At 41.5% G+C, this 27,755-nt stretch overlaps 2 protein-coding genes across 2 annotated transcripts; both read right to left on the bottom strand.

The window, feature by feature from the left end:
• Positions 1-513: 513 nt before the first annotated feature.
• Positions 514-12,293, bottom strand: LOC128399021 (vomeronasal type-2 receptor 26-like). The gene is made up of 6 exons (XM_053360278.1): positions 12,073-12,293; positions 10,315-10,606; positions 6,784-7,647; positions 5,785-6,043; positions 2,726-2,857; positions 514-1,415 (listed from the first exon to the last, which is right to left on the bottom strand). Exons 1-6 carry the CDS (start codon positions 12,291-12,293, stop codon positions 514-516), a joined length of 2,670 nt encoding a protein of 889 aa, XP_053216253.1.
• Positions 12,294-16,627: 4,334 nt separating this feature from the next.
• Positions 16,628-26,791, bottom strand: LOC128399020 (vomeronasal type-2 receptor 26-like). The gene is made up of 8 exons (XM_053360277.1): positions 26,763-26,791; positions 25,868-26,159; positions 24,506-25,027; positions 22,189-22,416; positions 20,572-20,698; positions 18,698-19,255; positions 18,003-18,354; positions 16,628-16,955 (listed from the first exon to the last, which is right to left on the bottom strand). Exons 1-8 carry the CDS (start codon positions 26,789-26,791, stop codon positions 16,628-16,630), a joined length of 2,436 nt encoding a protein of 811 aa, XP_053216252.1.
• Between the last annotated feature and the right edge of the window lie 964 nt (positions 26,792-27,755).

Here is a 27,755-nt window from a genome sequence, read left to right as displayed (position 1 = left end):
GAAACTGAGAACCAGTGATCCTTCAGATGTTATTAAATTCCCACTTCCATCATCTTTGAATTTTGGTCATGTTGGCTAAGCCTGATGGGACTTGGAGTCCAATAATATCTAGAGAGCAATGAGGGCAATGTATTTAACTTAACAGCACAAATATTGGATGGGAAAAGGTAGTATGACAATAAAAGAAATTGAGCCAGTCTTTATTGGTTTATAGATTGTGAAAGCAAAAAACATCATAAAGGCATTGCACAAAACAAAAGAGACAGCAGTGAAGACAATAACACAAAAATCTGCTTTTTCAAAGGAGGCCCGTAACCTTTTAGTCTGTTCAACAAACATAAAGGAGAAGAGGCGGTTGCTCCTGAGCAGGAACAAAATATATAGCAGATTGTATCAAACTAAGTTTTACTCTTAGTAGATCCATTGATATTAACACACCAAGTTAATGATGTTCACTAAGTTCAACGGGTCTACTCCGATTAGGACTAGCTCTGGATAGAACCTATTTAATTTTTATTGCTTCCTTCTTATTAGCTGTCCCTTTTTGTTCAGTTCAGGCCTCAATATAATAATATAACATTTGGGGGAAAATATGCAACCTAGTAACCCAGCACTAGAAGCCAAGATGGAGAAGATCTCAACAGCCACCATGTATTTTCCTTTTGTGCTCAAGTAGGTTGGCACAAAGGACAGCCAAACACTGCAAAAAACCAACATGCTGAAGGTGATGAACTTGGCTTCATTAAAACTGTCTGGCAACCTCCTTGCTAGGAAAGCCATGGTGAAGCTGATGGTTGCCATAATTCCCATGTACCCCAGGACACAGTAGAACATGAAAAGTGACCCTTCATTACATTCCACAATGATTTCTCCAGTTAGTGAGTTCATGTCCAAATCTGGGAATGGGGGGAAGGTACATAACCAAATAACACAAATGACAAACTGAGGGAGAGAGCAAGCCAAGACAAGAGAATATGCTAATCTTTTCCCCACCCATTTCCGGAAAATGTTTCCTGGCTGGGAGGCCATAAAAGCCACAATCACTGTAATGGTTTTGGCCAAAACAGAAGAAATAGCAATGGAGAAGATGATGCCAAAAGCTGTTTGTCGCAGGAGACAGGTCCCCTTCTGAGGTTTTCCAATGAAGAGCAAAGCAGAGAGGAAACAAAGAAGGAGAGAAATGAGAAGAAAGTAGGTGAGGCTCCGGTTGTTGGCTTTGACGATGGGACTGTCCCTGTGCTTAATGAAGATTCCAAGTACCATAGCTGTCATCAGAGAAGAAAGAATAGCCAAAGAAACTAGAGTAATGCCCAAAGGTTCATCAAAAGCGAGGAAGTTGTATGTCTTGGGGATGCATTTATCTTGTCCCTTGTTTGGAATGTGATCTCCTGGGCAATTGATACAATAATCCATGTCTAAAAGAAGAACATATGCTTCTTAAACACTCTTCTATTTTCAAGAACAGTGAGCATCTTTCCTGGAATTCATCTTAATAAGTAGTTATTAGTAATTATTACCAAAACTCTGAACATGGGGCTACCGTCCATTCTATCCTCCTAACCTAATATGCTTATGTAAGGGTTTTGAGGTATTATAAATATTGGCTTCTATTTGAAAAATCACATGATCTACCAAGAACAATTAATTATTTTAGGGATGGGTTGAAATGAAATGGGAAATACAGTAGTGGTTGGCAGGACATCCAGGGACATTGTCCAAAATCTTGGTTGTACTTCTTGCTCTATGTCATTTTGTTCTTCAAAAATATATTATTAATTCTTTCACATCTTCTCACACTTATCACACCTACAGGATTCTTTGTGCGGTAATATTGCTAGAAATGTTATGTTTATGATGAATGACCTTTATCAGGAGAGAGACAGGGAAAGGTGACCCTGCTTCTCTAACTTGATCTCTCGGTGGCTTTCCATACCATTGTTTTGTGAATATAGATGAACAGAAGCCATGCTATGTAGCAGTGGCTAATAGCTATATAGAGGTATTAAAGATAATAGCTATATAAGGCTTGGGTTGCAGCTTTGGGTGGGAATCAGAATAAAGACACATATCACACATAGTATGGAGTTCCTCTACCCAGATTTACCCAAGGGGATGGTTCTCATTTCTAAATGTAATCAGAGAACAAGTGTGTCATATCTTTGCTATAGTTTTGTTTCTGTATCTTTAATAAAGCTTCATGTTCATTGCCACTACAGTGTATCACTGAATCTCTATAAAAGGAAACTCTCCTCTTTGTGAGACCTACAGTCCTGACCTGTCTGAATTGGCCTAGAATGAGCCTTTCGTCACAAAACTTTAACCAATACATTTGGCTCAAGCAGGCAATCACTCACAGTTAAGCCCTAAATTTCTCTTCACTTGAACCAACTGCATTTAGGTGAAACTCTGTTTTTGTAGCGTTTCCCTTAACTACTCTGGTGAACGGGGCACGTAACTGAACTGTATCATCCAGGGGAGGACATGCTCAACAACAGCATCAGGAATTCCCCAATTATGGGATTGACTGGATTCTTTGGAGGCAGACAATTCCTGCAGAGGGAGAAAGCCACAGTCTATCTAAGCCTTGTCAATAACTTTGGTGTGGGTATGTGGAGGAACGATTGTAGGCATTAATAACGATACAGGCTAGACATTCTGTCATCAGTAATCACAGATTCAGCTGTCATTTCATTATATCCATGTGTCTTTACAATGTCTAACCTACCTTTCTTATTTGAGAACATCCCTTCTGGACATGGAGCGCAAATGTAGCAGCAAAATTTCTCCCCCTCGATCACTTTCCTGCTGTAACCAGGCAAGCAGTTCTCATTACATAAGGAGAAGGGAGGCACCTGGTCTTAAACAAAGGAGGAATTTAGCATTGAGAAAATGTTTCAGAAATGTTGATTTAGATATTATCAACTATTACACGTCTGATGATATCCAACAATGATATCCAATCCACAATGTGCAATAAAGCCATTTCCCTTCCCCCGGGAAATGAAGTTGCGGACTGGTCATGAGCCCACCCTGTGGGGGGGGGCAGGGCTGGCCCCCGCATCACAGGGAGTCCCTGGCTGCTTCACTCCTTGGACCAACCAATCCGGTTGGCTGGGGGGGCATGGCTTATGCCATTTAAGCTGCTCACGGTGGGAACTCGGCCCCTTTTGGTTCACGCTCGCACAGTTCTCCCTCCCTCCCTCCCTCCCTATAGTTAGGCTCTTAATCCTTTGTTGAAGGGGCCTGGTAGGATTTTTTTCCATTTGGAAAATTGGCACCAGCCACTTGGTTTTTCGCCTACCTCGTAGCAAATCGTCACAACTTTGTAAGGTTTGGCGGTTAGGCACTGGAGTATTCGGTTGGAGGTGAATGGACGTAGTGGCTCTCACCTATCCCTCCTATTTCAAGGGTATTCCGTTAAAGGAATCTGGGGGGGCGTGGCCCCATCCGAAACCCAGACGGGGCTAGGGCCATGGCATGACCCCTATCGGTGACCCTGGCGGAGTTCCTAGTTGATGTGCATCAACAGGGCTCCCTCTACTGGTGGTTAATCCTTCTGAGACTTCCTGCAGGTGGGCAGGAGTTAGATATAGTCAGTTTGGTTCCAGTGCCCAAGCCAATACCACTCACATTCTGTAACCAATAAAATTGTGACCATTTTTAGCCCATTAACCTAAAATACTGACATCTAGTGTCTTTATTCCAACAATGGGGTGGGTTTGGGGCCTTGCCACGCAAATACATATGCAAAAACAGATGGTGTATACAGTAGGGGTCTACTGTATACCCCATCTGTTTTTGCATTTGTGGTGGGCATGTAAGGCCTTCTGGGAGATGGTAAATAATGAAATAATAATTAAAAAATATTTCAAAGGTCTTTTATAAAAATACCAGAAGGCTTTCTTTTAGGAATAAATGAGTCAGATGTCCCCAGAGATCAAAGGAATCTGTTTCTCTATACAACTGTGACAGCCCAAATGGTATATGCCCAGAAATGGAGGGAGGGAGCAGTGCCAACGAAGGAGGAGTGGCAGCCAAAAATGATGGAATATGCAGAATTGGCATGCCTAACTAGCAGAATAAGAGATCAAGAGGAAAGGGTATTTCAGGAAGATTTGAAAATGTTTATAGAATTTTTGAAGAATCATTGTAAACAAGTTAAAAAAATTAGCAGGATTAGAGTGAATTAAGAAGTAAAAATTACACTGAGACAAAAGGAAAAAGGGGTAATCAGAAGGAACCATGGAAGGTGGGAAGGGAAGTCAATGTATAATTTAATATTTTGCTTTGTATATGTGATTGTGTGTGTGCATTTTCTATGTGTGGTGAGAATTATCCATCTAGCTCAGGCATCCCCAACCTTCGGCCCTCCAGATGTTTTGGACTACAATTCCCATCTTCCCTGACCGCTGGTCCTGTTAGCTAGGGATCATGGGAGTTGTAGGCCAAAACATCGGGAGGGCCGCATGATGGGGATGCCTGATCTCGCTAAACAACTGTAGAGATAAAAATCCCCAAGCACAGCATAATGGGCATTATCCCTTTTCTTAGTAAGCAGGGTAGATTACAACAATTTAAAACTGATTTCAGCCACATATATAGGGTGTGTTCTGAAAAAAATGATCTGGCTACTGCCTTTTGTACTAGATGAAGTTTCCAAGTCATCTTCAAGGGCAGCGGCACATAGAATGCACTGCAATGATTCCATATGGAAATCAGCAGGTCATGAAATACCATGGCCAAGTCATCTCTATCCCAAAGAGGCCTTAGCTGGTGAAGCTAGATGAAGCTAGAAATAGGCACTTCTATGCACTGAGGCCACTAGGGCCACAACTGACAATGTTGTATCTGGGGCTACCCACAATCTACAAAATGTGATGGGAAGTTTTGCTTCTGCACATGACTAGAATGTTCAGTTCACATTGAGTTCACATTGAGTTCACATTGAGTTCACATTGAGTTCATGAAAACATCGTACCCTGACCTGTTCTTACTGCATGGTTAACCACATCTACGGAATGTAATAGTTATGTTCTTTTAAGCCTTGCTATATCAATCACTAGTAATAGTTTAAGTCTTGCTATATCAATCACTAGTAATAGTTTAAGTCTTGCTATATCAATCACTAGTAATAGTTTAACAAGGAGGTTTTCACACCTGTCCAGTTCTGTGTTCCCTTTCCCAACCTTTAATCTATTGGTGATTAATGCTTATACGCAACCTTTGCATTGTATTAGTGTTAACCAATCAGCAACAAGCACATATGTGGCAATGCTGTAATATTCAGTAAAAGGGACTCTCCGAGACATGCTCGAGAGATGCCTCCCATATGACACTGGTCACTCGTCTGTCGTTTATTTCAACCCAACAAAACTGGCTCCTTCCAGGGGAGCACAAGCCTACCAAAAAAGAGGCCATCTTCCCATTTCTAGAACTCAACCTGGAATACATAACTCCTCTGCCTTTTCAGCTTACAGTAAGAAACAATGACACATTGCATGAAGAGTCTCTCCATTGGTTGCCTTAAATATACAGTGGTATCTCAGTTTACAAACTTAATCCATTCCGGAAGTCTGTTCTTAAACCGAAACTGTTCTTAAACCGAGGCATGCTTTCCCTAATGAGGCCTCCTGCCGCTGGTGCCCTTCCACCATTCGGCTTCTGTTCTTAGGCTGAGGTAAAGTTTGCAAACTGGGACACTACTTCCGGTTTTACGGAGTTTGCAAACCGAATAGTTCATAAACAGGGCTGTTCTTAAACCGAGGTACCACTGTACTGACTAACCACTCAGTGTATAATCATAAATCCCGTTCACCTGAGTCAAATCTCTGTGCCATTCCATTTTCTCTTCATTAATGGATAATACAGCTCTTTTAAAATCTTGAGGATCTAGTCTTCCCACTTTGACTCTGGCATAGGAGTTATTTGGGAAAGTGGCCAAGCTTGTAATATCGAACCCAGATGATAATTCTCCATCTTTGTTAAACATGATTTCATCTGCAGCACTGTTGTTGAATGAGATCCTCTGAATCCATGAATGGAGCTACAGGAAGAAAGAGAATAGAATAGCATTTTAAATATTGAAATATTCTCACTGAGAATATACTTTTTCTATAGATTTTACATTAAGAAAGCAATTTCCAGACACTATAACTGTTATGTGAAGAAGAAAAAATTAGATTCCATCTTTACAAAATAGTATGGCTTATAATGAGTAGATTGAATATGGTAGACCCAAGCTGACAGATAAAACATAGAACATGGAGATATCTATCAGGAGCCATACAAGCACAATTCAATTAAATTCATTTTAATACATTTGCAGAATATCAATTGTTCAAGACTATTTTGATTCAAATAGTCAATGAATGAAGTTCAGTGTTTCTGAATAATCTGAATAATCACAAATGGGTTGCTTTCCCTTTCACAGATATTTGTAGATGGTACTTTCTACGTGCCCCAACGTGGCGATAATTGGCTTTCATAGCTTCATTTGTAGCATAAAGGATAGCCAACATTGTTTAAACATATCTAATTTCCATCTGTACATTGTCAACAATTATATGACACTTTTGGATAAATATTTACAATCTTAGTAAGAGTGCACTGTAATTTTTAATAGAATTATAGAAGATTGTGTCTCTTAAGCTTGCTTTGCAGTGAAAAGAATTTAAAAGATTCACAAGAAGAGGGCGGAGTCCCCATTTTCTGCTAGGCATAATGGCAATTGAACATCTCACATCTGTAATATACATTAGACCTTTGACAGCGAGGAGCTATTACCTGCCAAGGTTCCACATTCAGGAGATCTAGTCCACCCTTATTCTTCATTGTTTTGTGTTTGGATTTAGATGTAGAAATTCTATGTAAGGCATGTGCCACAGCATACACAGAATTATAGATACTGTAGCTGTGGCCTGTCATGCTCATTTCAAAAAAAGGTCCAGGAAGGCTCTCCAATCTCTCTTCTCCAGTACAGGATTCATCAAAATCTTGCAAGAAACAATCAAATGCTTGTTCCCAGAAATCTTTGATAAAGCCATCTTCTGTTGAATTGGAAGGGTTTATAAACTGAATAAAATTTTGGAAGCCAAGATGTTCATTTGAGTGAACTGTAAATGAAATTGCTCCATGAAACATTTGAACATCCCACGTCCTTTGCAATGAAAAGAATGCAAAATCAATTTGAGCTTTTGTAATCCACACCTTTCCAGGAATCATATATTCTTCATATTGAAGATCGCTTAAAGGCAATAACTTTTTCCACCACAGAATGGCTGCCAACCACCTAATGATGGCTGTTTTACCATATATAAGCACTGCATTGGCTTTGGTTTTTCTGAAACCTTTAATGCTATTCAAAATGTAATCATTCATTTCAGCAAGGTTGTGGAAACGCATTTCATCTGGAGCTCTGTTGGTGAAAGCTGAACAGATCCCGCTCTGGGAAAACATGGGCTCCATAGTCTTCAAGAAATGCTCTCCATTGTCATCATCCAAAATCATAATTCCAACCCATTTCCATCCAAAATGCAGAAGTAAATGAATAATTCCCTGGTACTGAAGCTCTTCATTAGGGACCATGCGGTAAAAAGAAGGAAGATCAGTTTGCTCATTCACGACTCGTTGGAATGAGCCATATGAAAACTAAAATTTTAAAAAAGGAGACATTTCAAGGAAAGGTCATACTTAGACTATAATCCTATATATCCTATATATATATTATCTTCAATTAAGTCCAATTGATATAATAAGGTTTCTTACTAAGTAGACCTGGGACTCAGCTAGATTGTTGTTGTGGGTTTTTAAATGTTTTATATGTGTTGTATATGCAATGTAACACTGTGGCACCAGATTGTGCTGTGGAGTCTCATCTTTCCCTACCAGATTTCCCTGTATGAACTTGCAACATGTTTAACTGAATCACTTCTTTGATATGTCTAGATCCAGCCTTGGATAGCTTTATTGATTGATTGATTGATTGATTGATTGATTGAGTGAGTGAGTTATTACTTATGGCCCATTAGCAGTAGGAATCCACGATGGGTTCGAGTTTTAGACACCTGCATATCTTAGAAATTTGTCTGTACCAACATACCGGCGTCTTTTCCCCAAAGCCAGATTAAATGTATTTCAATCAGAAGTGTTAAACGGCAGACTGAGAGGTATTCCTTATCAAAATAAGGATCTGTGTGTGCTCTCAGGATGTTGACTGTATGAGGCATATTTTATTGCTTTGAGGACAATATGATCAAGCGAGGGAACTATTGATTAAGCCGCTACTGGCAAATTGGCGGGGTCAATCTGAAGCCTACAATATCAAATATATTCTGGACGACAAGTCCAACGATATCACAGTGGCCATGGCAAAGTTTCTTTCAGTACTCATACGAATCAAAGATCAACTAAACAAATAACACTTCGGTCTCCCTTCCCTGGGGGGTTGTCTATATGAGTCTGTATTTTATTCTGTATCTATGTTATGGGTCGTTGGACCGCAATAAAGATTATTATTATTATTTAAGCTGCAATCCTCTGCAAGCATGTACTAGTGTAGCCTCTGTTGAACAGTGAGATTTATTTCCAAGTAAATAGGGTTGCAATGTTAATTTCTATCCTGCCTTTTGATTGAAAAGTATCACAAAGGTAGCCTGCAAAGAATTATCAAGTGCAATTAAACACCCTTTTGCATTTATTCTCATAGTGGAATGAAGAGATTTTGCCATTTATTTATTTTTGTAATCCTGTTTCCTACTACATCTTAAAATTAACAATGTTTAATAAATTCCCACACAAAATAACCCGTAGGTAAAAATGAGATGAAACCAAAATATTACTGTATCTTACATGTAAAACTGAGTAGCATTTTAAAATATAAAGTCAGATTTCCAAAATAGTCATATAAGTTTTTAACCTAATAATTGGTAGAATTGCTATAGCATCAAGATGGATATTCAGCTGCTGTTGGAAAATAATGTGAAAGTGTTATCAAAAATGTACAAACTACTTTTAGAATGGCATACAAAAGATGAAGATGTTAAGGCATTGATGATACATTGGACTAGAGAGTTTGAGGGAAATATCCAACTTTCATCCTGGGGAAAGTTATGGAAAGAGGAAATAAGATTTGCTGCATGCTGTTTGTTGAAAGAAAATTATATGAAAATGATGTATCGTTGGTATCTAACACTGAGTAAAATTGTGAAAATGTACAAAACAAGTTCAAAATTATGTTGGAAATGTAAAGAGAAAGAGGGGACTTTTTAACATAGGTGGTGGACATGTAAAGGCTTTCTGGGATATATAATGAGTTAAAAAAATACATTTGTCAAAAAACCAGAATCCCTTTTACTAGGTATGATAGGTGAAGATTTTCCAAGAGACGATAAAAGACTTTTTATGTATGCAGCGATAGCAGCGAGAATGCTACTAGCCCAGAACTGGAAGGAAGGAAAAGTACCAACAAAAGAAGAATGGTAGATGAAAATGATGGAGTTTGCATAAATGGCAAATGATGGGGAAGATCCAAAACCAGGAAGATCAAGTATTTTCTAAAGATTGGAGTAAATTTGTAATTTATTTAAAAGACCACTGTACACAGTTAAAATCTTATAATCTGGAACTTGTAATGTGGAATTATTTATGGTAATTATGTTTATATAATAGATGGATAAACTTAAATCTAAATATGGAACGCTTGGAGAGAGGGAAAGAGGTCTGAAGGTTCAAAAGAACCTTGTATTTTAATGTTTGAAACGGTTTTGTTTTATATGTATAAAATGATTAGAAACTCAATAAAAACATTATTCAGCTGCATTAATATATCCTTAAATGACTTAACATATCAATAAAACATTCTTAAAAGAACCATGATTAAACACATTTTAACTGAAATTTACAAATGTGAAAGTTCAACAAGACCATATAATAATTCAGTACACCCTTTTTCTTCTTCCTCATCTCAAAAGTGCTTCTGAATTGGATAGTTTTAAAACTATTATTTTAAAAAGAACAGAGGAGAGATAGGCTGACTGACGATGGGCTAGCTGTACTTCGCTGTGATGGGAATTCCAAAGACTTGAAGGCCTACATGTTATCAACCCTCATATAATTTAAAGTGAGGGAGTTTCAGATGCATCCACAAACTATAGAATAGACTTTTCATATCCATGTGTTTCATCCTATCTTTCCCCAATCAAAAATTTTAATCTTGAAATTGCTATCTGAAAGAGGAAAGAGGAAAGAGGAAAGAAGAAAGAAGAGCAGATGCATGAGATTAGAGAAAATCCCATAGACCCAACCCATGAATCCTACCTGTGGAATCTTGTACAGGCCTAAGATGTCTGACATGTGTGAAGAGGTATCGGAATCCAGACCGCCAATGACTCCCATTAAATTCCCCTGCCTGCCACATTTGTAGTTAGGGACAAACCTACGTGACTGGAAGAGCAGGCCCAATGTGGTACGATATGTTATCCCTGCATCATAGTAGCTGTCATAAATATGGAATCCGATAGTGATATTTGGCAAAAGCTTGGGGTTCTTACTGATTTCCTGGACGGCAAACACCAAAGCCAGGATGTGCTGATAGAATTTTGTCACCACGCTGCAAGAAGAATAGGATGTTTCATTGTAGAATTCTGAAATGCTTGAACAGTGCATGAAATTGTGCTCCCCCCCCCCCAGATCTACAGGTCTGCTCTGCTTTAAAATAGATTACGTTGCCTGGGATAGGGACATAACTGAGCAAAGATAATTCCTTTTGCAATGCCTAATTACTCCTTTACATTCAATTGGGCGTCACTTTGCTGGCAACCTTCTCCAAATCAATTACGAAATGCAATTAAGGAAGTTGGGAGCTGCCATTTCCAGTTACAAAAATGAAGACTACCTGACACAATGCCACCCCATGACCCACCTGGCCACACCTTTTCAAGTACAGCTATAAGGAACCGTCCCCCATATACCTGTGATGTAAAGCACATTTTTCCACAGTACTGTTGCCTTTGGGATACAGTATGTGAATAGTGCTTTAGGGACATTTCTTTTTTTCTTTTTTCCCAATTCATCTTTATTGGTTTCTTTTAACAAACGTTCATGAAATCACTTTGTAACATCTAAGTTTTCCTGTTACAGTTGTACCTCGGGTTACAAATGCTTCGGGTTACAAACGCTTCAGGTTACAGACTCTGTTAACCCTGATGTAGTACCTCAGGTTAAGAACTTTACCTCAGGATGAGAACAGAAATCATGCAGTGGCAGCGGGAAGCCCCATTAGCTAAAGTGGTACCTCAAGTTAAGAACAGTTTCAGGTTAAGAATGGACCTCCAGAATGTATTAAGTTCTTAACCAGAGGTACCACTCTACTAAACATGTGATTCTAAAACATAATAAAGAAAACAAAAATATGCACTTAATCATTTAATTCATTTGTACTCCATTTGCACTTGACTTCCCTTCCCTTCCCTTCTTACTTGGATCCTCTATTTATTTATTTTTAGTTGAATGCCCAACATAACATATCTATATATTTGGTAACCTACTTTTCCTCTATATTTTAATAATTTTTCTTACAGCAGTTATTCTAAACCAGTCAAAAATTTTAATTCTCCACAACGGTCTTTTTGATACTGTTTAAATATATTCCAATCATTTCTGAATTTTTGTTCCGTTGGATCTCTTATCTGCCCTGTCAGTTTATCCATCTCGGCGTACTCCATCAATTTAATCAGCCAATATTTCTTTGTCAGTAAGATCTCCCCTTTCCAATTCTGAGCGATCTAAACTCTTGCTGCACACATGAACACTTTCTTTAGGTCTCTTGGAATCTCACTCCCAATAATCCCTAAAAGGAATGCTTCGGGCTTTTTGGGAAATGAAATGTTGAACATCTTTTTAAATTCATTATAAATTAAGCTTTAGGAACATTTCATTGTCTGCATGAACAATGGTTTCTTGCCAATATGCACACATTTATTCACTCACTCACTCATGGGTCAGCAGTCATGAAAACAGAAGGAATTACCAAAGTATAGAGAAAGTTCAAATCTAGGGGGTGGAATCATATCTTACAGTGGAACATCAATCTGCTCCTGAGATGGGGGTTTCATGAAGTCAACACCGGGTACAAGATAATAGATATAAGACACAATCCCACCAATTAGAATTTCCCCTGGCTGGTGCCATTCATGTGGAACATGAACAAGATCATTCGCAGCACACATAACATTGTGTGCTTTGCAGACCACGTGAGGAAACACCACCACAAGAACCATGAACACCACAGTTACCATCCTTCTGATGTCAAAGTTGCATAGTTGATTTCCAAATGGTTCTCCGTAAACTATTCAATAAATTCAATTCATCCTACTTTAAAGAATGCACTTTAAATTTTAGCTGACTGCCAGCCAATGCACTAGTTAAGGAGACTTGTGTCCACTTTTAGATTTGCAATCTAAATGATTTCTAAGGCATTTCTGTATTTTAAGAACATTATCTGAATGCTTGACTGATCTATACAGTGAAAGGGAGAAACTGACAGAGTTTGAAATGACATGGCCCTGCCTGCCCTTAATCCCTACACTTGGGTGTATCTACCTCAGTGGGACTTTATATTATTTCACTCACTTGCTTGTTTATTTCCCTCCCCCCCCCATGCCTCTGGGAGGAAACTCTGAGCTTTGGATTTGCCATTGAAATAATGACTGTAAGTTTGATAATTATAGAAGAGATAATAACTGCTGCAGTGTTTGGGGGCTTGACATTGCACCAGTAGTAGCAGGGTTGTGCTTAGAGCCCCCCAAGCCCTTCCCCTGTAAATAACTTCACAAAGACACATAATTTTAGTTGAAGTTATCGGGCAATAATTTAGGCCACAACTTTATTGATTGCAGCAAAAGTGAGCGGTATTGGCTTAGGCATTGGCAACAGACTTTAACTGACTCCTGCCTCTCTGGCTGGTAGTCTGAAAGGGTAAAGACCAAACGAGGGTGCAACTTTGATGAAGATCAACCAAAACTCACCCCGGGGTTCCTTTCGTCCTGGCATGGGTCTAGCCTCTCAAGCAGACTTCGGACGAGATCCAGGACCCCTAGATTCCTTTACTGGAATACCCTATTGCTGGAGGGGCAGGTGATGGCTGCACCTCCCCTCCCCACACATTGCTGATCCAATGCCTAATCGCCAAACCTTACAAAGTTGTGACAATTGCTAAGGGGGTAGGCGAAAGCCAAGTGGCTACAGCCAATCTGCCAAGTGGAACCCTAACCCTACCCAGCCCCTGTTCCAAAACAGGCGACCTAATCCAAAGCAAGGCCAAAGAGCACAACCTAAAATTAGGGAGGGAGGGTGTTCAGCAGCGCGAAGCAAGTATCCCCAATTACATCACACTACTGCTTTTATATGCCCCAGGAATCATGCCATACATCCAGATTGGCCCAAACAGCCAGGCGTGATCCCAGGGCCCTTAAGGCTTGGGCCATGCCCAACAAGAACTCACCCTGTGAGGGTTCCTTAGGGGCCCGAGCGCAACCAGGACCCACATTAAGGAGGATCCCATTTACTGTATCAATGGCTGACATAACCATGTTTGTGAATTGTCAACATAACTTTCTGCTGCTCCACAGTGAGACTACCCACTGTGGTCACCACAGTGGTGGTGAGCTCTGAATGATGAACTTAGACAGAAAGCACCCTTGCTTAGAACAGAAATGGCAATATTATGATGGGCATTCTCATACCCCCAATCCCATGTCCAGTCCAAAATCCCTCTCTACTTTACTGCTTGGATTGTTGCATGCTGACATGACAGGAAGTGCATTTGTTTGTCCAAGTCCTTGTTCAGTTGACTGGTTACCACAACCAATGTACAAAATAGGATGTTCTTGCAGACTGGGTATTGCTTTAAAGTTAATGGGGAAAGCTGTTCGGTCAAAATAAACTAATATAAGCATTAGCACCCCAATCCCCTGAACATTTAGCTAGGTAAAGGGACCCCTGACCATTAGGTCCAGTCATGGCCGACTCTGGGATTGCGGCTCTCATCTTGCTTTATTGGCCGAGGGAGCTGAAGTACAGCTTCCGGATCATGTGGCCAGCATGACTAAGCCGCTTCTGGTGAACCAGAGCAGCTCACAGAAACACCGTTTACCTTCCTGCCAGAGCGGTACCTATTTATCTACTTGCACTTTGATGTGCTTTCGAACTGCTAGGTTGGCAGGAGCAGGGACTGAGCAATGGAAGCTCACCCCGTTGCGGGGATTCGAACCACCAACCTTCTGATCGGCAAGTCTAGGCTCTGTTGTTTAACCCACAGCGCCACCCATGGCCCATTTAGCTAGAGCACATTAAATGCCCACAATGTCCTTCTTCGTTCTCCCCTGCTGAGATTATGCCACATTCTCCACAATGACCTGGAACTAGAATTATTTGTGAGATTGTGAGCAATGGTTTTGCTTTGTGAAAGGAGAGCGAAAGGAGGGGAGGAGGAAAATATTAGAAGGAAATTCTGCAAAGTTAAATTATTTTCTTAGGGAGAAAAAAGGGGGCTTCTGAGAATTTTGGGCTCAGTGCCACTCAGTGGTCTGTACTCTTCACCTAGATTATGTTACAAAATTATAAACTAGACTGGTTTTGTGTAAATTAACCTGTCAGACAAGTATTTTAATATCATGCATTGCAGGGCGGCGATGCTGCACAGCTACTCTTGCTCCTCCAACTGGGTGGCTATGAGCTCCAGGTTGTATAAAGTAACTCCTGAATTTGTGTGTGAAGACTCCCCGAACCACCCCCCAAAATAAATCACAATAGACACAGAATATTTGTTTAGGTTTTTGACATTAATTTGGCCACAACTTCATTGATTACAGCATGTGAATGGTTGCTTAGGCATTGGTTCAGACTACGTGAACCTGCACTCAGGCAGAAACAGGACTGACAACTGGACACCATCAGAGGTCAGTAAGGGAAAACATACTGGAGGAGCACAGAGGTGGATTTCCGTCTCTTAGTTCACCCCAGATGCTCCCAGGGACTCTGGCATGGCCCTACCCCTGATCGGGGAACGGACAGAGTAAATCGAGCCCCTGGATTCCTTTAACGGAATTCCCTAGCAGCAGCAATGGAGGGGCAGGCACAGCCAACCACATCCCCTCTTCCAAACAATGAACCAATGCCTAACCACCAACCTTACAAAGTTGTGACTATTTGCTACACGGTAGGCAAAAACCAAATGGCAATCAGCCAAGTGGCAAAATTCCCACAGGGCCCCCGGTCCAAAAGCAGACGACCCCTAGACAGGCATAGCAAGGTCAAAAACACTGCCCTAATTATAGGGAGGGAGGGCAGGGGATCCGCTGCACAATTCAAAAGAGAAAGTTCCGCGCATCATGCAGCACCTTAAATAGTCCCTAACACTCCAATCAAAGCCCAAACAGCCAAATTTTCTACCCCAGCAACAGAGGTGCAGCCAATGATTTGCAGTCGCCATCCAATCGGGCCCACCCCAGCAACGAGAAGGCAGTTTAGGTGATCTGACCACAACACGTGGCTCTCCATGATGGAAGACACGATATGTAAACCAAGTATTTGCAACCAACTATAAATAAGCTTTCCTCTAACCTACATGTGAGGTAAAGCACATTTCCCCACAGTCAGATTGTCCTTTTAGATGTAGGCTGCTTTTGAACTTTTGAACTTTTCAATTTTCAATTTTTTTTTATTTTTGCTTCAGCAGTTGTTGCTGTCTCATTCATTTTTTCATAGGTTGTTGTTTGTTTTGTCTGTTTTACTCAGGCATTTAATTTCTGATTAGTTGGGTCAAGGTCAAGGTTTTCCCTTTTTGGAAATAGGCATGATTTAATGGTTGCTGTAATATTGTTTTATTGTTTGATTATGTAAGCCATTCTGTGCACCTGACAGGTAAAGAGTGGGGGATATAGCAAACACACCATTTGGAAGGGATAAAGTTGGAATCACTTATGAAATATAATCAAAGCACATTTCAGGGAGGAGGGAGAAACAGTGGCTTACAGTGGGGGGTCTCTTGAGGTCAACATTAGGAAAGGATAATAAAAGATACAATCCAACCAAGGAGGATTTCACCTGCCTGGTGCCATGTATGTGGGACAGGATCATTTGCAATACATTTAAAACTATGGAATTTGCACACCATATGAGGGAACAGCACCAGCAGCACAAGCACCAGAATAAAAATCCTCCTCCTCATTGCAAAGCTTTACAGTTACCCTCATAGGACAGAATCATAACTCAAAATAGCCGTAACAGATTGCAGAACTGGATCCAAACTAACAAAAAGAATTTTAATAGGGAGGTTCTGCACTTAGGCAGGAAGAACTAGATGCACAAATATAAGATGGAGGAAACCTGGCTTACTAGCAGTACATTGGAAAAGAATCTAGGGGTCTTGGTGGACAAGCTTAACATGAGTTAACATGTCAGGAGTCCAGGTCTCAGTTTGATAACACAGTAAGTGTAGCTAATTAAAAAGGAGGATTTATTGCAAAAACAAACAGATAGCTCGGGATGGCTCTAACAAAGCCTCTGGCACCATGATTCAAGATAACCCTTCTGAAGACTGCTTCAGGCTTGACCAGAAACAACTGAACTTTCACTTCTTACGTCTTTTGTTTTGCTTCCTATCTTGCAACCCTCCCATTCGCCGAGACCTTGGACTGAGAGGGCCAGCTCCCGCCTCTTCCCCATTCTCTGAGAGGCTGTCTCTTAACTCTTTCCTGCACGTTTGTGCTTCCGGCGAGCTTTGACTGCGTTCTAGCCTGCTCTCCGTTCCTGTCTTATCAGCTTGCACGTCAAGGTCGGGAGGAGCCAGAATATGCAGCTGCCGGATTTCCTCTGTCTGACTAACATAAAAGCAGCCTCTCTGTTTCTGGCTGTTTTCTGCAGTTAACTGCAAACTTTCGCTAGGAGCTGGCTCATTCCTGACAAACAGTATGATGCAGCAGCAAAGAAAGACCTAATTCTATTCTAGGCTGCATCAACAAATGTATAGGGTCCATATCAAGGGAAGTAATAGTACCATTCTATTCTGCCTTGGTCTGATCACACCTGGAATACTGTATCCAATTCTGGACACCACAATTGAAGAAGGATGTTGACAAGGTGGAGCGTGTACAGAGTAGGGCAATCAAGGTCATCAAGGGTTTGGAAACCAACCCTTAGGAGAAACAGTTGAATGGATTGTGTATGTTTAGCCATAATATGTTTAATATCCTTAAGGTATACAATTGCCATCTTCAAATATCTCAAGGGCTGCCACATGGAAGATGGAACAAGCTTGCTTTCTGTTGCTCTGGAGGGTAGGACTCAAACCAATGGATTCAAGTAACAAGAAAGGAGATTCCGCGACTAAACATCAGGGGGGGGGAATTCTGCCAGTCAGAGCTGTTAGACAGTGAAAAGGACTCCCTCAGGAAGTAGTTGTCTCATCTTCCTTGAAGGTTTTAAAGCAGAGGTTGGATGGCCATCTGTCATGTGTGTTTTAGCTGAGATTCCTGCAACGCAGGGGTTGGGACTGGATGACTCTTTCAACTGTACTATCACATATTCTATATTATTTAATTGAAATAAATTGAGAAGAGCAATACAATAAAAATAATAGGTATACAAGTACAAATACATAAAAGAAATATATCAGAAAGAGATTAAAATTAGATAAATTGAGTACTTAAGAGCATTAGGAAGACCCAATTTCATGTTGTACCATGGAGAGTGAAACCTGTGAGTCTATATTTCTTGTGTTTTGTACATGATAAAATCCCACCAAACCGCACAGAGTTTTTCACAATCTTCATAGCCTTTGGCAACATATTATTGAGGGGTGAATTTTTCAGCTAGTGCTAAACTGCACATATTTCCATACTGGAGCAGGCTGCAAGTACTGCAAGGTTTTCCATATTTTGACAACTGAAGTTCTGGCAGTAAGCAACATCTATCCACTATAATGATTTCAATAGTTAGATTGTTACTTATTTCTCTTTTTTAGCTGCTCTTTTGAGTTGAGTTCAGGCTTGAAGACAATGACATAACATTTTGGGGAGAAGATACAACCCAAGATCCCTGCACTGGAGGCCAAGATGGAGAAAATCTCCACAGCCACGATGTATTTCCCTTTGCTGCTTAAGTAGGATGGAACAAAAGAAAGCCACACACTGCAAAACACCAACATGCTGAAAGTGATAAATTTGGCTTCATTAAAAGTGTCCGGCAGCTTCCTAGCAAAGAAGGCCACAATGAAGCTGACAAGAGCCAGCAACCCCATGTAACCAAGAACATAGTAGAACATGTTGGCTGAACCTTCATTGCATTCCACTATGACATCTTTCGGTAAAACCTCAGCGCCTAGGACTTGCCGATCGCATGGTCGGCGGTTCGAATCCCCGCGGCGGGGTGCGCTCCCACTGCTCGGTCCCAGCGCCTGCCAACCTAGCAGTTCGAAAGCACCCCCGGGTGCAAGTAGATAAATAGGGACCGCTTTCTAGCGGGAAGGTAAACGGCGTTCCGTGTGCTGCGCTGGCTCGCCAGATGCAGCTTGTCACGCTGGCCACGTGACCCGGAAGTGTCTGCGGACAGCGCTGGCTCCCGGCCTATAGAGTGAGATGAGCGCACAACCCTAGAGTCTGGCAAGACTGGCCCGAACGGGCAGGGGTACCTTTACCTTTACCTTTTATGACATCTTCAGGCAGAGAGTGCATGTCCAGATCTGGAAAAGGAGGGTCAGTACAGAGCCATACTATACAAATACTTGCCTGAACAGAAGCACAACCAAGAACAATAGAGGTTGAAAATCTTGTCCCCACCCATTTCCTCATCTTGGATCCTGGTTTGGTGGCCATGAAAGCCAGAACCACAGTGAGTGTTTTAGCCAAAACAGAAGAAACAGCCACTGAGAAGATGATACCAAAGGCAGTTTGTCGTAGATTGCAGGTCAGTAACTGGGGGCGCCCTATGAATAGCAAGGAGCAGAGGAAGCAGAGCAGGAGGGAGATGAGCAGGGTGTAGGTGAGATTCCGGTTGTTGGCTTTGATAATGGGAGTGTTTTGATGTTTGATGAAGATTCCAAACACCAAGGCTGTAGTTGCAGAAAAAGCCAGAGCCAAAAGAGCCAAACTGATGCCTAAAGGTGCATCATAAGATAAGAAGTTTTCTTTCTTGCTGATGCACTGGTTTCTCTCCTGGTTAGGATACTGATCTTCTTGGCACTGGAAGCAGTCATCCATATCTTGCAGTATAAAGAAATCAAGATTACAGTTATAGTATTTTCAGTCTCACTGAGATACAAATCTTTATGGTCTAGGATCAGGAAACTACTATAATTCAGTCTAATTTACAGTATACACAATAACAATGTTATCTTTTTCATGAAATTGTTAGAGTGTTAACATGTTTTGTCTTTAAGGTAAGCTATTTTTGGAGGATTCTTTCCAGTGGATAATTAAATCAGAATAAATCTAAATAATAAACTCCAATAATATTTGCTTGTGTTTACACATGCATAGAATTGAAAGTTGGTGTGCTTAGAGGAAAGAAACCCCCATTCTAGCAATAAGAACTTTCAAGCTATCTGGATGAACAAATTTTCATTAAGCATTAATGTTTCACAGCTTACCAGTAGAAATGGTTGTAAAATAGGAAGTTTCATTTACCAATTTTCAGAGTATTTCCTATCCCATAAAGGAAGCGTAATATCAACTGAAGGTGCTAATATAACCTAGTTAACACACCTAGGAATATGGTCAAAAAAATACTCTTGATTTGACAATTATTGAATTTTGGTGATCAAGTAAGTTGCTGTCCATGCAATCCATGAAATTTTCAGGTGTGAAGGTAAGCAGAAGATATGCTGGTTAGCAATTTATAATATTGTTTATGATAATACACTTGTACAATGGTACCTCGGTTTAAGAACAGCCCTGATTACGAACTATTCGGTTTACGAACTCCGCTAAACTGGAAGTAGTGTCCCAGTTTGCAAACTTTACCTCGGTCTAAGAAGGGAAGCCGAATGGTGGAAGGGCACTGGCAGCGGGAGGCCTCATTAGGGAAAGCCCTCCTTGGATTAAGAACGGCTTCAGTTTAAGAACGGATTGTATTGTATTTGCATGGTATTGTATTGGGTAAAGAAGGAGGCAGTTAGTAATTGACTGTTGGTTGGTTATTCTGTTATTGCATCTTTGACTGAGAACGCAGGAATGTGGTGATTTCAGGGAGACCCTGTCTGTAGGAGTTTTAAAGGACAGGAAAGCTATGGATTATTAGTTTATGCTCTACTATGAAGGAGTTTTTTCGGGGGGGGGGAGAGAAAAAACCATCTTTTGGGTTCAAGGGACAGAATCACATTGCATTTATTAATATATATATACAGTATATACCTATATACAGTATATATATGAATAATACTTGTTGTTCAACTGTTGACAACCTGACAAGTAAAGATTTATCTTCAAGTCTTTTGTAAGCCATCTATTCTATCACAAATAGCTAAAAAACAAACAGGCTCTCAGTATATTTGATATACTATAGCATACAATCCCCTACCTGTCTGGTTTGAAATCTTCCCTTCTGGACATGGAGTACAATCATAACAGCAAAATGGTTCCCCCTCTTTCCTTTGTCTGCTGTAACCTGGATCGCAGTGGTCATTGCACAAGGCAAGGGGCACCACCTGCCCATAAAACAGAAGGTATTGCATGTATTCTATTCTCTTTCTATTTGTTCTTTGCCTTTTCATCGACAGGGTGCTGCATTGAAATAAGGCACTCAGAGGGTTATTGTTTTTTTAATTAATTAGCACCACTAACTTTACAATGGTTGTGACAATTACCAATATTTGTGGATATTCAACCCAATAAAGATAATACAATCATAGAGTTGTAGGAGACTCTGAGGATCATGTATTCCAACCCCCCGCAATGCAGGAATATACAGCTGTCCTATAAAGGGATCAAACTTGTGACCTTGGCATTATCAGCACCTTGCTCTAAGTGGGAACATCTTAATAGATGGTCCTGGTTGTGGGCATGCCCTCAACCCGGTCCCCCCAGCCTGGCGTGGGTGGAGCCATTACCCTCACACCAGGGTGGCACCACTATTATGCAGGGCTATTGCCCAATCAATTTGGGTAAGGTGGTCATTGGGGGGAGTATAAAAGCAGCAGAGCAACATGTGCCAAGCACCTGCTTCATGCTTCCGAACACACGCCCACCCTCCCTTTAATTTAGGTGTCGTCTGGCCTTGCTGTGTTCTTCAGTTGGTTGCCCGTCTTGGGTAGGAATTTTTCCATTTGGCAAATTGGCACTGGCTACTTGGTTTCCCCCTACCTCTTAGCAATTGTCACAACTTTGTAAGATTTGGAGGTTAGGCATTGGCTTATTGTTGAGTGGGGGAGGGGAGGTCGGCCATCACCTGGCCCTCCATTGTCCAAGGGTATTCCGTTAAAGGAATCTGGGGCATGGATCCTGTCTGAAGTCCGGTTGAGGGGCTAGGACCATGCCAGGCCTCTGGGAACACTGGGGGAGATGCAGGCGGGTTCCCCTCAAGCAGCTCCCCTTTGGGTGGTTTACCCTTACAAAGGGGGCAGGAGTCCAATATAGTCTTTTGCCAATGCCTAAGCCAATACTGCTCACATTTCCTGTAATCAATAAAGTTGTGGCCAAAATTTGCCCAAAAACCTTAAATAACAAATCTGTGTCTGAGTGAATTTCATTATTCTAATGGGGGATTGGCTTGAGGGTCTTGACACGCAACCAACTGAGCCACTCAGCTAGCAAATGGTTCAGGGAAAGAAAATGTGCAAGACAATGGACCTACTGATATGCGTTTCCCTTTTATAATATGTTTTTAAAGATGAGAAGTGGCAACTAGGTTCCTTTAAAGAAATGAATCACATAAATGAAACTAAAGATTCCTGCGAAGCACAATTTTGCATTGCATGAAGACTGTGCTTGTTGCATGTGAATGTTCTTAATCTAAAACATTTATATAATTATTGGATTTTTAATTCACATTACGCATTAAGATAAAGAACTTATGAAGCATGGCAAAAACAAAAATCAATGCAGCTAAAAGGAACTCCTTCCATAGGGTGTAAATGATTATGAAACAAATCTGGTGAATGTCTACCTATAGACCTCAGAAGCTGCAATTGGGTCCCACCTGGTTAAAACTCTGGTGCCATGTAATGATCTTCTCATCAATGGAGAAATCACTGCCCAGTGGTGCTTGGGGATCCATCTTCCCAACTTTCACTCTTAAGAAGGACTTATTTGGGAAAGTCACCCAGTTGATAATATCAAATCCACCTTCTAGCTCACGTTTCTCATTAAAAAAGACTGTGTCCCCCGCACTGTTGTTAAACAAGATATTCCTCAGGAAAGGTTGAAGCTTCAGTGGAGGAAAGAGAATGGTTAATTTTGTAGAAATAGAGCACATAGCACAAAGCTTCTGTTTTCTCATGCTGGGATCAATTCACAGTATTTGTTGAAACTCCCCTTGAGTTTTAAGGGGAGACATGCCTGTCTAGATTCCATTTTTGTAACTAAGAAGCATTTTTTTGCATAGAAGTAGCTGCCTTCATTAAATGTAAGTAAACCTTTTTAGTTTTTTCAATTTTGTGTGGTTTATTCTGAGGAACATGTAGAAATTGAGGAAAGATCAGCAGAACACAAATAAACAGGCATAAATTGTGAAATTTCCTAATTCCTAGCTTCCAGGACAGTGCAAGTTGGCCTCATATTTCTCCACACATATTGGACAGGAGGTTTAAACTTTAATTTTAAGTTCAACATTTCCATTCAACTTTTTTCAGCACCTGCTAAAAACTTTCAAACATTGCTGTCAGGGAACTGCCATCGGAACTAGAGGAGGAGGCGAGGCCCCACAACGATGCTGGAGAGGGGCCAAGCAGGGAGAGAGGCAAGTCTCCTGTTGGGGAAGAAAATCAGCGCTACACCCGGGATAGAGGGGGGCCAATGGGGGAAGCACAGAGCAGGCTCCGGGACTCTTCACTGGACACCAGCGGGGAGAGCACAGGTCCTCCGCTACCCACGCCCTCCCTGCGCAGAAGACTTCCGCGCAGGGAGAGTAGAAGGAGACTGGGCGTCAAACAACTTTTATGTTGGAAAAGGTTTAAGAAACGCCCACTGACGGATTCTGCCAGCGACTGAACAGCCACGGAGTGGATGGCTGTCCAGCGAGAAATGGTTTAACCAGCCAACCTAGCCCAGAGCGGCGGCTATTTACGCACAAGCAACCCCTAAAGCCATTACAATTGCATAATTAGCAAGATATTTGACTTTAGTCTGTTAGCACTTTTAAGTTAATTGTGTTCTTTTATACCAGATCTCATTGAAATTTGAACTATCTATTGATAGCATCAGAAATATATAACATATATCCTTAGCTTTCCTGGGACTACATCTCCCAGCATGCTCTGAGGTTGCTCAGACTTCCGCGACGCTGGCCAATCTGAAGCCTTAGCAACCTCAGGCCATTGGTCGGTTTGAGGTGAGCCGGCGGTCAATAGCGACCCTTCCTAAGGCTCGCTGTTCCAATTGGGGCGAGGCGCAGGGCAGGGCACCTTGTTGATGTCTAGTTCCGATAAGGGAGGAGTAGAAGCAAAGGGGTGGGAAGAAGCAGGAGCAGAGAGCCTGTGAGGAGTGAGGATGATGAAGATGAGGAGGAGGACTCCTTTGTGCTGCTTGCTGGTGGCATATGAGTGCATGGTCATGGACACCCGGGGGTAGGGGCCCCTCCTGACTGGGTGGCTGTGGCCCCTCTGCACTAGCTGAGACCCAGCGCCGGCAGGATGCCCCCTCCCCAGCCCATCCCACCCTGTATGAATGTGGTGAGTGGAGGTTTCTCAGTCTCTCTGTCCCCTAGGGAAGAAGGGAGGATGGGAGGGGAGGCGTGTGTGTGTGCACGTGCACGGTCTGGCCCACCACAAGTTTTGAGGGGCAGTGAACTGGCCCCCAGCACAGGAAAAGTTTGCTGACCCATGCCTTATAATAATAAATACCTACAACTTTCCAAAGAGCCAAATGAAAAGGCAACATTCTCTGTGGATGTGGAATGTGCTCTCCAAGATTTAGTTTTATGCTTGGGCTATTCATTAAAAAAAAAAAAAAAAAGATCTGCATTCCATGCTAGACATTACCTGGAATTGCGACTTTTGAGGTCTCAGATAGTTACCAAGCACTATCTCTCCCTGTTTGGTTCTGGGTGCCAACATGGCATGCAAAGCATGTGCCACAGCATAGACGGCATTGTAGATGCTGTAGCTTTGGCTGGTCATTTGCATTTCAAAAAAAGCCCCAGGAAGGCTCTCCAGCTTCTCCTCACCAGTGCAGGATTCCCCCTCCATCTCCACATCTAGAAATTGGCAACCAAATGCCTGTTGCCAGAAGAACCTGATAAAGCCATCGGCCTCAGAGTGGGGATTTAGGTTCAGGAGGAAACGGTGGAACCCCTTAACCTCACTGGAATGAATGGCAAAGGATAGGGCACCATGGAAGTTTTGTATATCCAGATCTTTGTGGTATACTTCCAATGACAAATCCCAGTCGGCGGTCATAACCCACACTTTGTTTATGGGGCTCGCACTCAACATTATGCCTATTAGTAGCAGCCATTGCAAACTCGTCTTGGTGTTTTTGTCTGCATTGACAACAAATACATTGACTTTTGTTTTGCCTAGGGACTCGGCCATTCTCCGATATTCCGCCATCATCCCCAAATCACTAAGATCCTTGTGGATTACAAATCTCTCAGTGACAGCTATACAGATGCCATTCCGGGAAAGCTGGTGTGTCAACTTTTTCACAAATGTTTCTCCTTTATCGTCAGCTGTGACAAATATCCCAACCCACTTCCACTGGAAATAGAGAAGAAGCTGAACAATGCCAGTGTATTGATGTGCTTCACTGGGGGCCATTTGGTACAACGAAGAAATATGGTCTTTTTCACTCACCGATGGAGTGAATGAAGAATAGGTGATCTAGTGAAGAACAGAGGGATTTTTAATCACCAGATAGGATATTTATGTGTCTTTAAGTAATCAAACACATTTTTAGTACATCATGCTTCAGCAGAGGGAGAGATTGGGACGAGAAACATTCCATTAACGCAGATGAGAGGTCAGTTTTATTTAGGTAATCCTCATCTACTTTAGGTTTTCCATTTAAGTTGGCAATCTCAATAACTTTCTGAGTTTAAGGACTAGTTTTTGAATTTGCTTTTCCTCACCCTTGCTCCTCATTTTCCTACTTTTGCCATGTCTTATAGGCAGTAGTGGCTGTTGGAGTGGATCCTTTGTATGCTGAGCTTAATATATATTTCTTAATAAATTTGTTTACTAATAAACATTAATCTTTTATACTACTTTCGAATTTCCTTTAATACCAATACCCATCCAACTTTAACATCCCTCCCCATAAACCTTCCCTGTCTCCAAACCACATTGTCTGTGATGCAACCTAAGGGTGTTGTCATGGCAAGTGAGGGGGAACTGGTCTGGCTTTGCCACTGAGGATCCTCTGGTGGATCCCAACCTGCTGTCATAAAGATTAAAATTTTGGTTTCTTCATACCATACACCCTCAGTGGCCTGCTAAGGGAGTGGGTCTTAATTTCTTCTAGTCATGGCATACTGAAATTTGAAAGAACCGGGTAGTTTTGTTTTTATAAATAAAACAATAAATAAGCAAGAAATATTTGTTTTAGCCTGCCAAAAAACATTCACATTTCCTTCTCCCCCTCCCAATGCCCTGGGAATACACACTAAGGCTAAATCATATACAACAGTTGTGGAGTCTTCATTCCAGCCACACTCTTCCTACCTGTAGAATCTTATAAAGCTCCAAGATAGAGGCCATGTGGCTTGAAGTTTCAGAGTCAAGGCCCCCAATGGCAGCTACCAGCTTCTGCTCAACACCACACTTGTAGTTGGGGATGGTTTTCCTATGATGAGAGATGAGGTTCAAAGTATTCCGATAAGTCATCTTTGCTTCACAGTAGCTGTCATAGATCTGGAATCCCAAAGTGATGTTGGATAAAATGTTGGGGTTCTGGTTGACCTCATTCACAGCAAAGACTAAGGAAAGGACATGCTGGTAGTTCTTTGGCAATGCGCTGAAACAATACAGAGATTATGCATGTGCTGGGTTTTCCTGCTTCTGTCTTGCTTCTGCTGGACAGACCTCAGGGATATAGCTATTAAGCACAGTGGCTAGGTTCTCTCTCCACCATTGGAGGCACTATGCCTTTGAATTGCAGTTTCTGGAAATAGGAGCCGAGAAGACTGCTGTGATGCTCAGGACTTGTTTGTGGGTTTCTCATGGCCACCCGTTGACTACTGTGAGTGTAGGGCTATATAGGCCTTTGGCCAGACCCAGCAGGGTCTTTCTTACATTTGCTAATTCTTATGACCTCTTTGTGGAGAACAGAATGAAATGTATGACACAACTGCTGAAGGCCAGAGTAGGAGGAAAGTGCAGAAGAGAAAAATATAGCTGCATATCAAATGTGAATTTCAAAGGATGTCAATGTTTCGGTTTTCAAAACCTTTCAGGAAATCTGAATTAGTTAGGTGTGCCTTTCAATGTAAATTGAGCTAATGTTCTCCCCTATTCCTGCTTATGGACAGTCCAGGCGATGGTCCCATGTCATTGACTCTAGCTCAATCTACTGATAGTCTGCCTGTCCTCTCTACTACAAATCCTACTAGCCACCTACCAACACTGAGGAGCCTGCTTTTTGATCATACTATCACGTTTATTATCTAATTTTTATTATTTACAACATAACCAGGAGTCCCCCCCCCCAAAAAAAGAATAAAAATAATGTCCTTACAGATATTCATCATCAGCTGCTTCCTTTGGCTTCCCCTCGAACTCTATTGAAGTGAAGATAGGTTCAAAGAATTGTGAAGTGATGCCACCAATAAGAAAGTGCCCTGGCTGATAATACTGGAGTGGGGCGTGGAGGGGGTCAATCACACAATGCAAAGCAGAACATGCCAAAAATAGAGGGAACACCATGAGTAGGACACAGAAGGGTAAACTTAGCATTATTGAGATGAGGAGCTTCTCCTCTTAACCTTAAATCACCTGATTAAGTCTACAAATGCTTATCCTCACCCAATATCAGCATAGCTGCTCTAGTCTCTGTGTATAAATGGTAGAATAGCTGTCATTGGCAATGGGTGGTCTTTTTAACATTCTGCTGTTTTTCTGTGGCATATGGGCTTCAAAATACCATATGGATACTGCTAGAGAAAGAATGAACTGCTGTGTGTTAGGATAATAACATGGTACACTGTCCCAGGGGGATTGCTAGGTCTGTGGCACCATGTGCAGCAGAAACATTGAACAAAATATGTTTTGCCCCCTTGAGAAGATATTATCTGTTGCACTGAAGATCAGGCAGAGCACCTGGTTTCAGGAAAATATGAATGAAAATTATAGTGGATTAGCCAGGCCATGGGAGAAAACGGAAAGGCTGGTGTTCCGTTATGCTCCAGAGAAGGGAATGTTCCACAGTATAGAAAATGCCTTGCATGAAAAAGTGGTCAGGTCCAGCATCTTGACTAACAAAGGAAGGAAGAAATAGTTCACTGAGAACTTGGCCAGTGTTAACATGTGGTTGCTTCTCTGTTTTGCAAGCATGGCATCTATTAGCATTGAGTACTTTGTTGCTCATTGTCTGGTTGCCAGAAAAGGCCCTCTG

This window comes from Podarcis raffonei, chromosome 13 (genome assembly GCF_027172205.1).
Source record: "Podarcis raffonei isolate rPodRaf1 chromosome 13, rPodRaf1.pri, whole genome shotgun sequence".
In the NCBI taxonomy this organism is placed as follows: domain Eukaryota; kingdom Metazoa; phylum Chordata; class Lepidosauria; order Squamata; family Lacertidae; genus Podarcis; species Podarcis raffonei.
This window is presented reverse-complemented; position numbering and strand designations above follow the sequence as displayed.

Excerpts from the sequence above, each read along its gene's own strand:
- LOC128399021 (XM_053360278.1), bottom strand. The coding sequence starts at position 12,293 with ATGGTAACTGTGGTGTTCATGGTTCTTGTGGTGGTGTTTCCTCACGTG. Across the intron at positions 6,044-6,783 it reads TGAATGTGGAACCTTGGCAG|CTCCATTCATGGATTCAGAG; the intron begins GTAATAGCTCCT and ends TTCTTCCTGTAG. Across the intron at positions 1,416-2,725 it reads GATGTTCTCAAATAAGAAAG|ACATGGATTATTGTATCAAT; the intron begins GTAGGTTAGACA and ends TTCTTCTTTTAG.
- LOC128399020 (XM_053360277.1), bottom strand. The coding sequence starts at position 26,791 with ATGATCAAAAAGCAGGCTCCTCAGTGTTG. Across the intron at positions 25,028-25,867 it reads AGCTTTATAAGATTCTACAG|ATCACCTATTCTTCATTCAC; the intron begins GTAGGAAGAGTG and ends GTTCTTCACTAG. Across the intron at positions 18,355-18,697 it reads GCCTGAAGATGTCATAAAAG|ATGTCATAGTGGAATGCAAT; the intron begins GTAAAGGTAAAG and ends TTTTACCGAAAG.